This window comes from Capsicum annuum, chromosome 2, assembly GCF_002878395.1.
Source record: "Capsicum annuum cultivar UCD-10X-F1 chromosome 2, UCD10Xv1.1, whole genome shotgun sequence".
NCBI lineage: Eukaryota > Viridiplantae > Streptophyta > Magnoliopsida > Solanales > Solanaceae > Capsicum > Capsicum annuum.
Window position 1 is genome coordinate 123,076,095 of NC_061112.1, and position 17,347 is coordinate 123,093,441.

The 17,347-nt window shown below is 30.5% G+C and overlaps 2 protein-coding genes across 9 annotated transcripts in view; both read left to right on the forward strand.

Moving 5' to 3' along the window:
* LOC107859221 (probable LRR receptor-like serine/threonine-protein kinase At1g53430) overlaps positions 1 to 17,347 on the forward strand; it is a 107,317-nt gene that overhangs the window by 47,372 nt on the left and 42,598 nt on the right.
* Positions 2,335 to 17,347, forward strand: part of LOC107859220 (receptor-like protein 38) — a 52,355-nt gene continuing 37,342 nt past the window's right edge. For 5 of the 8 annotated variants that reach the window (XR_007052303.1, XR_007052304.1, XR_007052306.1 and 2 more), the window contains exons 1-3: positions 2,339 to 2,582; positions 2,696 to 2,831; positions 6,932 to 7,003. Coding sequence is in view for 1 of the 8 variants with exons in the window: in XM_047406803.1 (XP_047262759.1) it covers positions 2,432 to 2,582; positions 2,696 to 2,831; positions 6,932 to 7,003 (359 nt within the window). In the remaining 7 variants the exon portion in view is untranslated. Of the gene's footprint in view, positions 2,583 to 2,695; positions 2,832 to 6,931; positions 7,004 to 17,347 lie in introns of all 8 variants that reach the window. The other 3 variants (XR_007052307.1, XR_007052309.1, XR_007052308.1) reach the window with 2 other exon arrangements.

The window sequence follows — 17,347 nt, forward strand, 5'->3', positions numbered from 1 at the left end:
TTAAATGCATAAGATGATGTCACATAAAAATTTTATTGGGGAAAAGGCTCAAATATGTCACTGAACTATCAGAAATGACTCATTTATGTCATCCGCTAAAAGTTGGGCTCATTCATGACATCGCCATTATAAAACTGGTCCATCCATGCCATTACTTTTTAACGGTGATTTTCTAAAAAACTGTTTTGCCACGTGGCCTCTTATTAGAGGTCCACATCATTTTTTTTGTTTTTTTTATTTTTTTAGTTTTGATCCATTAAGAAGAATTCACCCACACCCAACCTATCACCTTAACCCACTTTAATATTACTCTTAATTTTGACTCTAGAGTTAAACATATATATAATCATTTAATCTTCAAACATAAAATTTACACATTTGAATACTACGTTTAAAATAATATAGGTTAGAATAATTAATAATTTAAAATGGTAAATGATTAAATTGTGATTAAAAATTAATTTGTTTTGACTCTCGAAATCCGAACATCATCACATAATTTAGGACAAAGAGAATACCACATAAATGAAGGACCACAACTTTTAATTTGGAAGAATACCTAAAAATCCCTTCTAAATTTGGACTATAAGTTTTATAATTGAATTATTGATAGTCTTAATTATTTCGGGAATTTGGTTATTTGGTAGCCTTTATACTCTTTAACGTGGATGAGACGTAGAGCATAACTTTTTTCTGCGTGGGTGGATTCTTTAATATACACATTAAAGTTCCATTAATATACACATAGATAGTGTCTGCGTGAGTAGGTACCAAACAACACTAAAAATATGTGGACTGAAAACACCCTACATACCTGGAAGGTGGTCTTTTATTTATTTTATATTTTTTAAAACTCTAACACGCCTAAAAATAAATTATGCTCTATGTCTCGTCCACGTTAAAGAGTATAAAGACTACCAAATAGCTAAGTCTACGAAATAATTAAGACTACCAATAATTCAATTATACAACTTATAATCCAAATTTAGAAGGAATTTTTAGGTATTCTTCCTAATTAAAAGTTGTGGTCCTTCATGTATGTGGTATTATTCTCTTCGTCCTAAATTATGTGATGATATTAGGATTTCGAGAGTCAAAACAAATTATTTTTTATTCACAATTTATTCATTTGCCATTTTAAATTATTAATTATTCTAACCTATATTATTTTAAACGTAGTATTCAAGTGTGTAAATTTCATGTTCGAAAACTAAATGATTATATATATGTTTAAATCAAGGGTCAAAATTAAGAGTAATATTAAAGTGGGTTAAGGTGATAGGTTGGGTGTGGGTGAATTTTTCTTAATTGATCAAAACTTAAAAAAAAAAAAATTAAAATGACGTGGACCTCTAATAAGAGGTCACGTGGCAAAGCAGTTTTTTTGAAAATCACCGTTAAAAAGTAATGGCATGGATGGACCGATTTTATAGCGGTGATGGCATGAATGGGCCCAACTTTTAATGGATGACATAAATGAGTCATTTCTGATAGTTCAGTGGCATATTTGAATCTTTTCCCATTTTATGAGATGCCGTATTTGTTTGTCCGCATTATTAGTCTATACTCACTTGTTTAAAAAACATTTAACTGGTACCTATATTATGTAATTCAGACAATTATTTGCGTCGTTTTCTTTTCTTCTTCTTAATTGTTGTACAATAGCATTTTTATTCATTGCAATTGAAATGGACATAATGCTTTGAAGAAATTTCAAAAACAAAAAAGTGAGTTTAAATCAAACGGATCTTGAAAATAATGTAAATCATTATTATTGTAAAGGTTTTTTTTTAAAGATTTGTGTTCTTTTGACAAATTGATAATTAAAATTTATCATTTATAATAGATAAACTTATATTTCAAATTTTAACCTATTTAATCAGTTCCTTCATCTAAATAGTCAAATACTTTTCTTTAAAAAAGGTATCACTACTCATAATGGAGGAGTCCACCCTTACCAGATAAGGTGGAATAGATAAAAGTGCACCCTTTTTGTACGGCCATCAACAATTGAGAACGCCTTATATGACTTTGAATACTGTTTATCAAAATCAGGAAAATTTTAATATATTATTTTATTTCTATTTTTTATCATTAAATAACTATATAAAATAATTATAGTCAAATCTAAAATCTAAAATATAATTAATAAGATTAATTTAATAAAATAAACTCATAATAATTATTTTTTTTATGAAGAAAGTCAAATCAACGTCTGCCTCCTTATAAATATCTTGGCGATAATAGCTTTAAAGAAAAAAGTTGTTTTCAAAAGTAAAAAACACAAAGTATATATGTCCTTGTTGAAGTTAGTGCTAATCAAATCAAAGTTGCTTTTACTTTAGCCCTTTTATATGGTTGGTTATAATATAAGAAAATATATTAAAAAAATAATATAGAAGTTGCATGCCTAAAGAAGAAGGTGATACTCATGGGTTCAATTGATATTAAGTTGTATTATAAATCAGTAGGCTTAGTAGTATTACTTCTTTTCACAACAAATTGTGTCCTCACAACATCAAGTGATTGGATAGCTAATAGACCTGAGCAGCCCCCAAAACTACCCCTTTTAAAACAAGAAGGTAAACTTTATATATACCTCTTCTAATTGGAAGAACAATTAATTTATACACATGGTATTATTTAGTGTTGCTAATCATATGTGTTTTATATATATCTTACTTTTATTTGGCAGGAGATACAATTATGGATTTGCTTGCACTTACAGAGGAGCTACAAATGGAGTGCAATAGTCTCTCAGATCCACAGTGCGATGAGGAAACTATATTCTGTGACAAGTGTACTACAACATTTTGCCATGTTATTGGATTGTATGTCTTTTCTTCGGTTCGCTTCTGTTTGTTCACAATAAATTTTATATTATCTTCAAAAATATTTATGTTTTTTCAATTTGTCTTTTTTTTTTTTTTTAAATTGACGGAGAGTAAGGACGAAGAAAATAAACGGAAGTACAGAGAGGAGTATAAGATTGCTAAGCGAGAGGCGAAGTTAGTGGTCGCGAGGGCTAAGGATGCTGCTTTCGAGAGTTTATACACAGCGTTAGATAGTAAAGGTAGAGATAAGAAGTTGTACTAGGTCACCAAGGTTAGGGAGAGGAGGACTCGGGACCTGGATCCGATGAATTGTATTAAGGATGTGGACGGCAAAGTTTTGGTGGAGGAGGGTCATACTAGGAAGAGATGGCAGTCTTACTTTCATAAGCTCCCGAGCGATGAAAAGGATACTAGCATTGTGTTGGGGGATTTGGAGCATTCCGAGAGGTTTTGCGATTATGGCTATTGTAGGAGCATTAAGGTTGAGGAGGTTAAGGGAGTGATTCGTAGGATGCATAAGGGTAGAGCGATGGGGCTAGATGAGATTCTGGTGGATTTTTGGAAGTGCACAGGAGGGGTAGGTATAGAGTGGTTGACTCGATTGTTTAATATAATTTTCAAGATGACGAGGATGCCTGAAGTTTGGAAGTGGAGTACGATGATTCCGTTGTATAAGAATAAGGGTGACAATGGACATTCAGGATTGCAATAATTATAGAGGTATCAAGTTGTTGAGCCACACTATAAAGGTTTGGGAGAGGGTGGTAGAGTTGAGGTTGCGGTGGATTGTTACTATTTCTGAAAATCAATTTGGATTTATGCCAGGGCGCTCGACTACAGAAGTAATCCATCTCGTCAGGAGACTGGTGGAACAGTTTAGGAAAAGGAAGAAGGATTTGCACATGGTATTTATCGACATAGAGAAGGCATATGATAGAGTTCCCAGGAAGGTTCTTTGAAGGTGTTTGGAGGCTAGAGGTATAATAATAGTCTATGTTAGGGCGATTAAGGATATGTATGATGGAGCCAAGACTCGAGTTAAGACGGGGAAGGGGACTCAGAGCACTTTCCTATCTTGATGGGGTTACATCAAGGATCGACGCTTAGTCCATTTCTTTTTGCCTTGGTGATGAAAGTTTTGACGCGGCACATTCAGGATGAGGTGCCTTATTGTTTGCTTTTTGCGGATGATGTTGTCCTGATTGATGAGACTCGTAGTGGAGTTAATGCGAAGTTGGAGGTTTGGAGGCGAACCCTTGAGTCTAAAGGGTTTAGATTGGGTAGGTCCAAGACGGAGTATTTGGAGTGTAAGTTCAACGAGGTGTCTCATGAGTCCGATGTGGTTGTTAAGCTTGACACTCATTCTATCAGTAAGAGAGATAGTTTTAAGTATCTGGGGTCGATGATTCAGGGGAATAGAGAGATTGACGAAGATGTCACTCGTCGGATCGGGGTAGGGTAGATGAAATGGAGGCTCGCCTCTGGTATCTTGTGTGACAAAAAGGTACCTCCCAAACTTAAAGAAAAGTTCTACAGAGTGGTGGTTAGACCGGCTTTGTTGTATGGAGCGGAGTGTTGGCCTGTTAAGAAGACCCACATCTAGAAAATGAAGGTGGTAGAGATGAGAATGCTTCAGTGGATGTGTGGGTGTAATAGAAAAGATAGGATTAGAAATGAGGTTATTCGAGATAAGGTGGGTGTGGCTTCGGTGGAAGCTAGGGCTGCATATCGGTCGGTTCGGTTTTGAAAATTATCGATTTTATGTATTCATTATCGGTTTGTATATATGCTAAACCGTTAAAGAACCGTTAAGATATCGATTTATTGGTTTATCGATTTTTCATTGTTATCGGTTCGGTTATCGGGTGAACCGTTAATATTAACCGTTAATACTTGTTGTTGTTACTGGAAATATCTTGAAATCAGACATGGTTATTAGTCATGTTATTTTGTCCATTGAATGGAATTTGAAACAGACTCCTAACAGCCAGGAAGGAAACTAGAAATGGAACATCAATATTGACTATATTTAATTAGTAACAATGAATAAACAACAAGAACAGAACATAAATATATAGCAGTAACGTAAAGACTCTAACTCTATTAGCTAACTCTAGCTTAACACCACAGCTCAGCATAAAATAAAGAGAAAATATCCACGAGAATCTCTAATCGAGATGTGAATTTACAATGCAAGAGCTAAAACAAAAACTTGTTCAACCTAGTAAAAAAGACAATTTCTTATTTGTAGGTCATAAATTAAGATGCTATTAATAAGCATTATATAATGTGAATCCTAATCAAAGCTTCAAAGTGCAATACTAGACATTGTCTGCGTTGAAGTAGAATACTATCAACAACAACAGGAATTGAACATGCAAATGAGATGGAGAAAAAGGGTCACGTGAAATTTTTTGACCTTCAATTTTCGATCGGAGATGTGAGTAGTGAATAGACTCTTAAGTCGAATTTTCAGCTCAATTCGAAGCTCGATCTTCGGCACAAGTTTGATCTTGTCAGCAATAGCAACTTTCTGTGACTGAGAGACTGAGAGAGAGTGAGATCGGAGATGTGAGATTGTGAGTAGTGAGTAGTAACTGAGAGAGAGTGAGAGGCGTGAATTTGTGATTGTGAAAGAGGAGTAGAGAATCTAACCTAATATAATAATACCCTAACCCTATTGTGAATTGAACTTATGAAATCAGGAATGTGAATAAATGGACTTGGGCCAGTGGGTATGGGTGGAGTATGGGCCAGTAGCAACCCACTCTATGTCTGTGCTTATCGGGTTATTGGGCCACCCGATAAAAAAAAAAAATAAACCGTGGCCCGAACCGATAAACCAACAGCAGAAATTTTCACCCCGATAACCTACCCGATATACAAAATAACCAACCCGTTAACCCGATAAGTAAATTAACGGTTCGGGTTAACGGTTTGTACCAAAATATGCACAGGCCTAGTGAAAGCCAAGATGAGGGAAGCGAGGTTGAGGTGGTTCGGTCATATAATGCGGAGGAGCATGGATGCCCCAGTGCAGAGGTGTGAGAAGTTGGCTAGGGATGGTTTCAAGTAAGGTAGAGGTAGACCGAAGAAATATTGGAGGGAGGTGATTAGACATGACATGGAGCAGCTTCAGCTTACCGAGGACATGACCCTGGATAGGAAGTTGTGGAGGAAACGAATTAGAGTAAAAGGTTAGTCAGAGTTAGGAGGTTGTATGTTTTGGGTGTATACTTGAAGTATCTTGGTTTGGGTATTATTGACGGTGGTATTTCCCATTGTATCTTGTTTTATCGGTATTCCTTATCTTATCTTAGATTGCTTTATTTTGTTCTTATCTTATCTTTCTTTAGATTGTTTTATTGTTTTATTTTGAGCTGGGGTGTATCGGAAACGGTCTTTCTATCTCACTTTGAGGTAGTGGTATGGACTGCGTACACTTACCCTCCCAGACCCCACTTGGTGGGAATATACTGGGTATGTTATTGTTGTTGTTGTTTTTAAATTCTGTTTACAAAAAGAATGGTTTTTTCTCTCTTTTGAAACCTCTTTAATTCTATTATTCCACATTACATGTTTAAGATCACAAAATTAAAAAGTATCTAAGTACATTCTGCATATCTTTAATTTAAAATCATAAAATTCAAAAATCTTTTAATTACTTTCTTAAACTCGGTCTCAAATAAAAATTAGAAAACAAATTGAAACTATGAAAGTAAATAAATAAATGCATATTTTATCATATTAAGTGATGTATAATTTTAAACTCAGCCATAAGCCAACGGTTAACTAAAGATTATTCACACTAAAGAACAGACACAACTTCCAAAACTACACTAATAACCCTTCGAAACATTTTCTTTTTCTCTTAATATCATTGGTAAATATATTGTTATTAATTAATGCATTACATATTATTAATAATAATTTAGAAGGAAAGTTAGATAATTTAATTTTAAAATTCAGGGAAAATTTTCGAAAAATGTCTTCTCTGTACCAAACACACCCTTAATGTGTAATGATTTTAATACAGGGGGACTAAAAATGTCAGAGATTATATATTGAATAAATTTCCTTCTTGTTTAAATCTGCAGAGATTTACGAGGGTGCAATTTAAACGGGAGAATACCGCCACAAGTTGGAAATCTTGCTTATTTAACACGATTGTAAGAATTCTATTTTTCTATTTTTATTTTTTTTGTTTCCATCCGGTGTTCGGTACCCGCATTAGAGCCCGATTAATCCGAATTCACGCCGAATAGGGCACCATTCGGGGGTAGCATTCCCAACAGAGTTTTCTCCGTGCCCATGGTCGAACCCTCGACCTCTGATTAAGGATGGAGTAGTCTCATCCACTGCTTACTTTCCTTTTTAGTCCGTTTAAAAATGAATGACCCCTTTCCTTTTTTTGACAACTTTTTAATTTTAACTTTCCACGCGTGGCATGTTTAAGACCATAAGATTGAAGGACATTTTGATATATTTGACACATCTTTAATTTAAAATCACAAGATTCAAAAGTATTCTTCATTTTCTTAAACTTCGTGCCAAATTAAATTAGGTCATTCTTTTTTAAACGGAGGGAGTAATATCTTCGGTTTATTTTATTTGTCTATCATCATTAAAAATAGATCATTCCAAGGTATAATCAGGTACTTCCTCCGGTCGCTTTTATCTGTCATTTTTTGGCATGACAAATCAGTTAAGAAAATAATTATTGATATAGTTATTTTACTATACTATCCTGATTAATTGATGTTTAGAGAAATATGTTTTGAAAATAATTTGGAAAATAAGTAATTAATATTAAAGATAAAATTAATTTTTTTTTTTGTCTTTTTTTTGATATATCAAAAGAGATAAGTAAAAATGAAAATGAAATTAGAAAAATAGTGACAAATAAAAGTGAAAGGAGTACATTTGTTTTTTCGCATTTTACCTTCAGTAATAATTATCTTTGGAAGCAATAAAAATTGATGAAAGTGAAAAGTAAATACACATAATATAATATTGTGATTATCTAGATAAGCTCAGGTCATTATTACTATGATTATAATTAATTCTTTCAGATCTTAACTAAATGGCATAATACATAAATATGATCCTAAACTTGACATTAAATTATAACATTGACCTTAAACTTTGACAGTGCACAAATATGACCTTTAACTATTCAAAATCTAAACAAATAAACATCCAGATCCTATGTGTCAAAATGCATGTTGTACATGCAAAATGGTGCGCATCCGAGTTAGAATTGAAGGGTTTTTTTGTTCAACTTTTGTATAGTTAAAGGGCCTATCTGTGCACCGATAAAATTAAAGGTCATACTTATAATGTCTTTTTTTTAATTAGGTGACACCATATGAGTAATCCACGTCAGAGCAAGTGAGGTACACGCGTGTAGTTGCAAAATCGGAGTCTCTTTTTGTTCAGGTTTTGTATAGTTAAAGGGCCTAGTTGTGCACTATCAAAGTTTAAGGTCAATTTTATAATTTGGTGTCAAGTTTAGAGTCATATTTATGTATTATTCCTAATAAAGGGCCCGTTTGGCCATGGAAATTTTTTCCTTTTTTCCGAATTTTTTTTTCAGAGTTGGAAATTGTGGTGTTTGGCCATGAAAATTCAAAAAATAATTTTAAAATTTTTTTATGAAAAAGGAAAACAGGTTTTTGTTGTTTTCACAATTTTTCAACTTCAATTTCAACTTTTATTATTATTACATATAACCCCAATCTTTTAAATTTTTACATAAAACTCTCCTTATAACATTACTTTTCCAATATTACGTATATAGCAGTTTTAAAGAATAAGATAATTATAATTTCAAATTTAATGTTATCCTAATTAATATATATCTCTTTTTCTCTCTCATCATTATTTTTGTCCCTTATTTAATTTTCTCCCTTATTTAATACATTATTTTACTGCTAATTTATATTTATACCCATAAATATAAAAAGTATTATATTAATAATAGAAATATACAAAGTATGTTATATATAAAGTTTATACCATGTATATACCATATACACACATATATAAATATACAAAGTATTAAGAAACATACTAAGCATATTTATAATATAAATATATAAAGTATGTTATATATGAAGTTTATACTACATATATACCATATACACACATATATAAAAATACAAAGTATAAAGAAACATACTAAGCATATTTATATATTTCTGGTATATGATATAATATACCATAAATATGCAAAGTATGTTTTACATAGAAATAATTTATTCACACACAGTAAAATCTTTCATGTATAAGAAAATTAAAGAAATAAATTAGCGACACCCTAAAATTTAATAACAACTCATCATTTCCTATTTTTTAGGAACAGAAAATGAAGGAAATAAATTAAATAAATTCCTGAAAAAATAAATTTGTTTGAAAGATAATATTTATTACCTAACAATCAGGAAGCAGTGATTTGTTAATATAACATCCATAACGACTATTAATGTAAATATTATATATGTCATGATTGAAATTCATTAAATATGACCATGTATATGTAATTATCTATATTATATTAAAAGTGTGAAGGGCCTTATAAATCACAATTGAACTTTTGCTCTTTATTAAAAGTCTTTTCTTTAGACAAAATCGTCTTTTCTCATAGTCTATTTAAATTACACATCCAATAAACTAATATAAATTTTGGAAAAACAAAAATCCTATACAAAACCCAACAAATCAATATGTTTCCTAATCGCGTGTAAAAAAAATTAAAAGAAAAGGTATCCTACTGAAAAACTATATTATATATAACTAATCTTATTCTAACTAAATCATGACAAAAACGTTCTATAATAATAATAGTAATAATAATAATAATAATAATAGTAGTAGTAGTAGCAGTAGTAGTAGTAATAATAATAATAGTAATAATAACAATAATAATAATAATAATCTATAATCTATAATCTATATCTATAATCTATAATTTATAATATATAATCTATAATCTATAATATATTAAAAGTGTGAAAACCTTTAGAAAAGTGATTCGAACTTTTTGTCTTCATTAAAAGTTTCTTTTTTAGACAAAATCGTCTTTTCACTATTTTCTTAAATAATTATTTAATTATATTTATAATATTGTCTCTTAAAATATATGGGTATCAAGAGTTTAAAATAAATGAATTTTTTTTTCTTAAATTAAAAATCCTAAATTATGATAAGAAATAATTTTAGTCAATCATAATTTTAGCTTATATAAAAATTGTATCTTATTAGAACTATACTCACTATAAAGATTAGCACTAATTTCAAAAGTAGAAATCATTTTTTTTTCCTTCACACGAGTAATAACTTTGGAGTAGTATCTTTACTATTATTATTGTATTCATATTAAAGATGAGGCCTAATTAACTTAGATTTAAAAGGAAAAAATAATAACAGAATAAGTAGAAAACTTACTATAATAGTATTTATATTAGAAAAGGTTTAAACTTTATTAATATATATTTTTTTTTGTTCTCCATACAATTGATTGTTCCTAATCAAGTGAGTTCTTTAAGCTATATTAATATTGTTTTATAGCATGTGATAATCTTTCCTTGGTTTAGTTTATTGTTCTTTTATTGAATTGAAGAGATAAATTTTCTTGTAATTTCAGGTAAATTTTCTAAAATTTTAGTATATTCTTGAAATTTACAACAAATAAATTATCATGTAATTTTATAGATATATAATTGTTAATTGAGGTGTGTTTTAGTAAAATCTTGATATATCTTTTGATTGAAGAGATAAATTTACTTGAGATTTGAGGTAAGTATTTTAATTTTTTGATATATTCTTTATGATTAAAATCTTATTAGTATTTATGATTAAAGAGATGAATTTATTTTGTGATTTGAGGTAAGTTTTCTAAAATTTTAGAAGTTTACAATAATAATCTATCATGTATTCTTGATTGACAATTGCTTTCTGAGATTTTTTTATTTTTTTTGAAATATTGATGGTATTTATAATTGAAGAGAAAAATTTATTTGTGATTTGAGGTAAGCTCTAAAAAAAATTTGTATATTTTTGTATGTTTACAAAAATATCATGTATATTTTATAGACAATTGATAATTGAGATTTTTTTTTTGTGACTGTAAGTGTAGTATGTTCTTGAAGTTTAAAATAATAAACTATCATGTATTCTTGATAGTTAATTGATTTTTTTGTGTGTGATTTTTGTTAATAATGATGCATTTACAATTAATAATTTGAAATTGACTTATTTACAAATTTGAACAAATTCTTTGAATCATTACATTCCGTCATAAGAAATCAGTTAGTCATTCTGATACTATATGAATTCCGTTTAAAATTTAATTATATACAACTCTTTCCAATTATGAATAAACTATGAGATCTGACATGTGGTCATTATTTTTAACAAATAGACTCTTTTGGTTTATTGGTACGAGCTATATAGATATAATGAATTTTTTGATTGACAAGAGAGACATGTACAAAGCACGTACACCACTAAGTGATTCAAACTTTTGTCATTCATTAAGATTTTAAAATAAACAAATTATTTTTTTCACTTTTTTTCTTAAATAATTATTATTGCTTATTATATGAAATATAGTATATGAAATTAATTAAAGTTCTTGTTGATTTAGGTATACCTTGTATAGAAATTTTTTTTATAAACCAAAATAACTACAAATTTAGTCTAAAATTTGATATTTTACAAAATAAATATATTAAAATAGGGATTCTATATAAACGACTATCAAAATTTGCCTAAATTGACTATATTTTAATACAAGTTAATTTGGTTTAATACTAAACCCAATAAATTAAAGTTGCAAATTTACCGTAAATATGGTTAATAATTTACACCAAATATTTTAAGTGATTACTTAATAATATAACGTATACACATGAATTTCATATATATATATATATATATAGATAGATATATATATAGAGAGAGAGAGAGAAAGAGAGAGAGAGAGAGAGAGTGAATTAACGTAATACGCTCTTATGTCTTTTATATGATTTGTATGAATATGTTAATTTTATATTTTAGTGTTTTTCGTATTAAATAAATAAATTAATTTATTTCTTAATTCAAGCATATTTTCTTTTACAATATTGAAGTGATTTTGTTAATTGAATTACTTGAAGTGAGGTACACACACGAGGTGCGTAAGATATGACTAGTTTTTATAATAGTGGATAATTGTGTTCTTTTTCTATTAGTAGGTAAATTTTAGTTGGGTGATTTTGATATTTTGTAAAAGTTAGGGCATAAAATCATATTTAAAAAAGTTTTTTCAAAAGTCAAAAAAGAAATTAAAAAAAGACATGGCCAAACACAACTCCAACTTCAATTTCAACTCCAACTCCGAAAAATATTAATTTTAATGGCCAAACGGCTACTAAATGTTTCATTGATGAATAACATATATAAATAGAGAAAATATTTATGGGATAGAGATTAACATTCTTACATGATTAAAGATAATAAATAAGTATATATCACAACATATAATTTCTTTTAAGAGACATAAAACAAAAACGCGACAAGTAAAATCAGGAAGGAATTTTAGTTTGATTTAACAAGCTGATTAGTAGTGGGTCAATAAACATCATATTGATACTGAGAATGATTTTTAAATGGCATAATACATAAATATTTTATGATTCTAAATTTGACACTAAATTATAACATTGACCTTAAACTTTGACAGTGCACATATAGGTCCTTTAAGTATACAAAACCTGAACAAATAAACACTTCGATCTTGCAACTTACACGCATGTACCTCACTTGCGCCTACGTGTATTAGTCATCCTAATAAAAAAGATACATTATTATTACTATGACATTTAACTTTGTAAGTGCACAAGTAGGCCCTTTAACTATATAAAAGCTGAACAAAAAAACCCTTCAATTCTAACTTTGATACTCATGGTTTTGAGTGTATACACACATTTTGCCATGTAAGATTGGAGTGTTTATTTGTTCAGGCTTTGTATAGTTAAAGAGCCTACTTGTGCACTGTCAAAGTTTAAGGTCAATGTAATAATTTGATGTCAAGTTTAGGGTCATATTTATGTATTATACCTTTTTAAATTGCTAGATAGCTTATAGAGCCGTATTCTTTTGCTACATCACTTAGTAATGACTTGGTTAATTATCTAAATTTTTATTGTTGGAGATTCGATTTTTCACCTCATAATCTCCACTCCACTTTTTATATATACTAGTTTAATTTCACGTGCTTCGCATGTGCAATATTTGATCATTTAAAATTAAATAATTTTGTCTATTGTGGTGATTTTAATGAACTGTAAAAAGTTCAAATCACTTTACAAAAATCCTTCACACTTTAATATAATAATTTTAACCTAAACATATATTTTAATAAACACACACACACACACACACACACATATATATATATATATATTTTACACCAGAAGCTCCAAACAGTTGATGTATCTTTATTTTTGTATTTATCACGTAGTACCTTTATTCCTCGATGCCAGAGGCTAAGAAAGACTCATACATCAAACATATGTCACACCCCCTTTTTACGTACTCCAAAAAGATTTATGTTTTAGGTTCGAAAGGATTTTATTATTTAAGTGACAAGAAATGAAAATTTGTTTCGGAAAAAGATTATTTACATTTTTTACTTAGAGTCGCCACTTGGCATAATCCAGTGTGCCAAGTCACTATTAGAAAATCCTTTCCAAAACCATATGACTCTTTAAACTGGTTTGCGAACAGAGATTCCGGCTAAGGAACTCTGTTGACCGAAGGGAAGGTGTTACGCACCCCTCGATCCCGTGGTTTGACCACAGTCGCTTGGCAGAGCGTATCGGCTAAATTGACCTTACAAATTCATAAACCACACAAAGCACGCAAAATAATCAAACAATAAATAAAACAAAAACAATCCAAAAATGTGAAGTCCAGTCCAATTATACAGTCCAAAAATAAATAATGCGGAAATATAAATCTATTCTATCCTAGACTAATCCTATGCTACGCTCTAACGCTTCACCCGATGCCTCGGGCCTTCACTACGAACATCTTCCAAGTACAAGGTACTTCGGGGCATTCCCCGGGTACATCAATACAAATCCTTCAGGGCATTCCCCGGCCAAATGAGTACAATTTAAACTTTTCGTGCACTAAAGTAGAAAGTACCATTCATGCATATATTCGAACACTCCAACAAATCATTATTTCTAAATTTGACTACCCGGCCTACATTTGCCAATCCAAGTTCAACATATCCCAATTCTATCGTGTTTAACATTATCCATGCATCAAAATTAATCGACATTCATTTTAGTAATTTTTAATTCCCACCCCCAATTCTATTTTTAACACAAAATTTCTACAATCACGATTACTATAAACTCAATATCCATCATTCACATCACACACAATCGTAACCAACGAAATCAACAACCAATCAGTACAAATAGTTATTCATCACCAACGAAGATGAAACCACACACGAACATCCAAATCAAAATACGAAACATCCCAAATAATAAAATAGATAAGAGAAAGTGTAGAGTTGGACCTCGATTGAAGCTTTTATTGTGCCAAAATATGTGATCAAAAGACAAAGTCGGATCCAAAACTCTCGATTTGAACCTTGATAACCAACCACTCCAAACTCGATATTGAATTCAACCGGACAGATTGGAAAACAACGAAAAAGCCTCACAATGAATGAACCACAAATCCGAATAGAAATAAAAAACAACCCAAGATCTCAAATTCGAAACCCCAAACCATCGATTTCCAACTAACCTTGCACAAAGCAAACCAACTCGATATCGAGGAATAGCAAACTCGGATGGATTTAAAACCCGGTGCCTGCTGCCGTCGCCGGAGAGAGGTCGGGTCGGGTCGGTGGCTGGAGGAGCAGATTGTGTTGGCCTTTTGAGGCGGCACCATCTCTGGCTGGTCGGCGTTTGAGCGGAGGAAGAGGAGGACAAGAGCAGGAGCGGCGACAGCGCCGGCGCTGTTGTCGCCGATGGGGACGACGGTGCCGCTGCTTCTTTTTTTTTTTTTTAGTTTTGGAGAGAGAGAGATGGTAGAGAGAGAGAGAGAGGTGGTTGGTTGTTGAGTTCACCGGACTCCGGCATCATTGGATGCTACTATTGCACGTATTCTGGCGAAGTTTTTTCCGATGATGAATGTGTATATGACATTTTTGTAGGGTTGAAGATGAGTGAGGCCTATGTATTCATTTTTTGTTGTGTATATGGGTGATTGTATATATGTTGGTGGGTATTGGGGTAGGGTAGGTGGGGTGGGGTATGGGGCATGGGGTAGTGGTGTGTTGTCCAAAATTGATAGGAGGAGTGGTTAATTTTGTTACAAAAGAATAATTGGGGATTAGGTTTGTTAGTGAGTTTCTTATTTTTGTATTTTTATGGGATATAATCATACGGGTGAAGGAACGTGGTAAGACAGGGATGAAAATGTGTAACTTGGGTCTCCGAGAGGGACAGAATTAGGTGTCTACAACATATTTATGGTATAATTTTTTTTTTTTATATTTAAAATCTTTCTTTATTTTTAAAGTGATATCTTTACAAAATCATTGATTACATTTTTATTATATATCTAAAACTTTTTAAAATTTGATACTTTTTAAAATTTTTCTTATTCTAAAGTTTTTATATTTATTTTTAAATTTTTCAAATCTTTTTTAAAATCAACTTTAGTTGATTTATAATTCTTAAACTAATGAAAAATGTATTAGTTGCCGTTAATTCCGATGACTTCTAATAAAAAAAAGAGATAATACATAAATATGACTCTAAACTTGACACCAAATTATAACTTTGACCTTAAACTTTGACAGTGCACAAATATAACCTTTAACTATTCAAAACTGCACAAATATGACCTCCGATCCTACGTGACAAAACGCGTGTTTAACACGCAAAACTAGGCGCGTCCAGCTTAAAATCAGAGGCGGAGCCAGGATTTCAACGAAGGAGATTCCATATTCAAACAAAACTCAGGATTTCAATTAAGGGGGTTCCATATTCAAAGAAAACTTAGTCGAAGGAGGTTCAACACCTACTATAACCACATAAAAAATAATTTTAATCATGTATAAATAATATATTAATAGTCGAAGGGCATAATACATAAATATGACCTTAAACTTTGACAGTGCACAAATATGACCTTTAACTATTCAAAACTGCACAAATATGACCTTTAAATGACTTTTCACTATTATTTTTTCATTATTTTCGGCTCAAAGATGAAAATGACATCTAATTTCTTTTGTCATTGCGGAAAAAGAGCAATATTGAAGATTTATTAATAGGTGGGTCAGGTTCATACGAAAAAATCGCGCAGGTATGTATATATATTATAAAGCAGAGGGCGAATTTAAGTTATATAATATATCTAAATATAATTTATTTAAATATTAAATTAAAGATGAAACTATACTAATAATAAAAAAAATTATAGTTTTAATAAAACGTTATTAAATTAACGTTATTAAGGATAGTAGTAGTATATTAAATTAACGTTATCAAATTAGCGTTATTACAATGTTATTAAATTAATGTTATTAAAACGTTATTAAATTAATGCAGTGGCGAACCTACGTGGTTGCCATGGGGTTCACCCGAATCCCCTCGGTAAAAAAATTATGTTATATATATAAGGTAGAAAATCTATATTTATGTACATATATTAATGTTGAACCACATGAAACAAGACACTTAGATAGCCCAGTGGTGTTATTTGCTCTTCTTGGGCGCTTTCTTCAACCTACTGCACGGGTTCGATTTTTTAATTTAAAAAAAGTTAGTGTTGCTGCTATAGAAATAAAAAAAAAAAAATAATAATAATAATAATAAAAACGACGTTGTTTTAATACAAAAAATAAAACTTTGACAGTGCACAAATATGACTTTTAACTATTCAAAACTGCACAAATATGACCTCCCTCCAAGTCAGCGCTTTTAACGATGTGGCACTGTGTGATTGGATTACCTTTCCAAGTAGGCGCGAGTGAAACTCACGCATGAGGTTGCAAAATTGAAAGTGATATTTGTTCAGGTTTTGAATAGTTAAAGGTCCTATTTGTGCACTATCAAAGTTTAAGGTCAAAGTTATAATTTGGTGTCAAGTTTAGGGTCATATTTATGCATTATCTCTAAGAAAAAGTTCTATCATAAATATATTTAATTAATTTTCAACACTTAAATATTAAAAAAATAACGAAAAAATGATTTTGTCTAAAACAAAGATTTTTAATAAAGGACAAAAAGTTCAAACAACTTTTCTAAGGCCGCTCACATTTTATATACTAATTTAACCGCACGCGTGCCTCGCATGTGTAACATTTGATTATTTAAATTAGACGATTTTGTTTATTACGGAGATTTTTAATAAAATGTAATAGTTCAAATCACTTTTCAAAAATCTTTCACGCTTTAATATAATAATGTAAACATAAAATATACACATATATA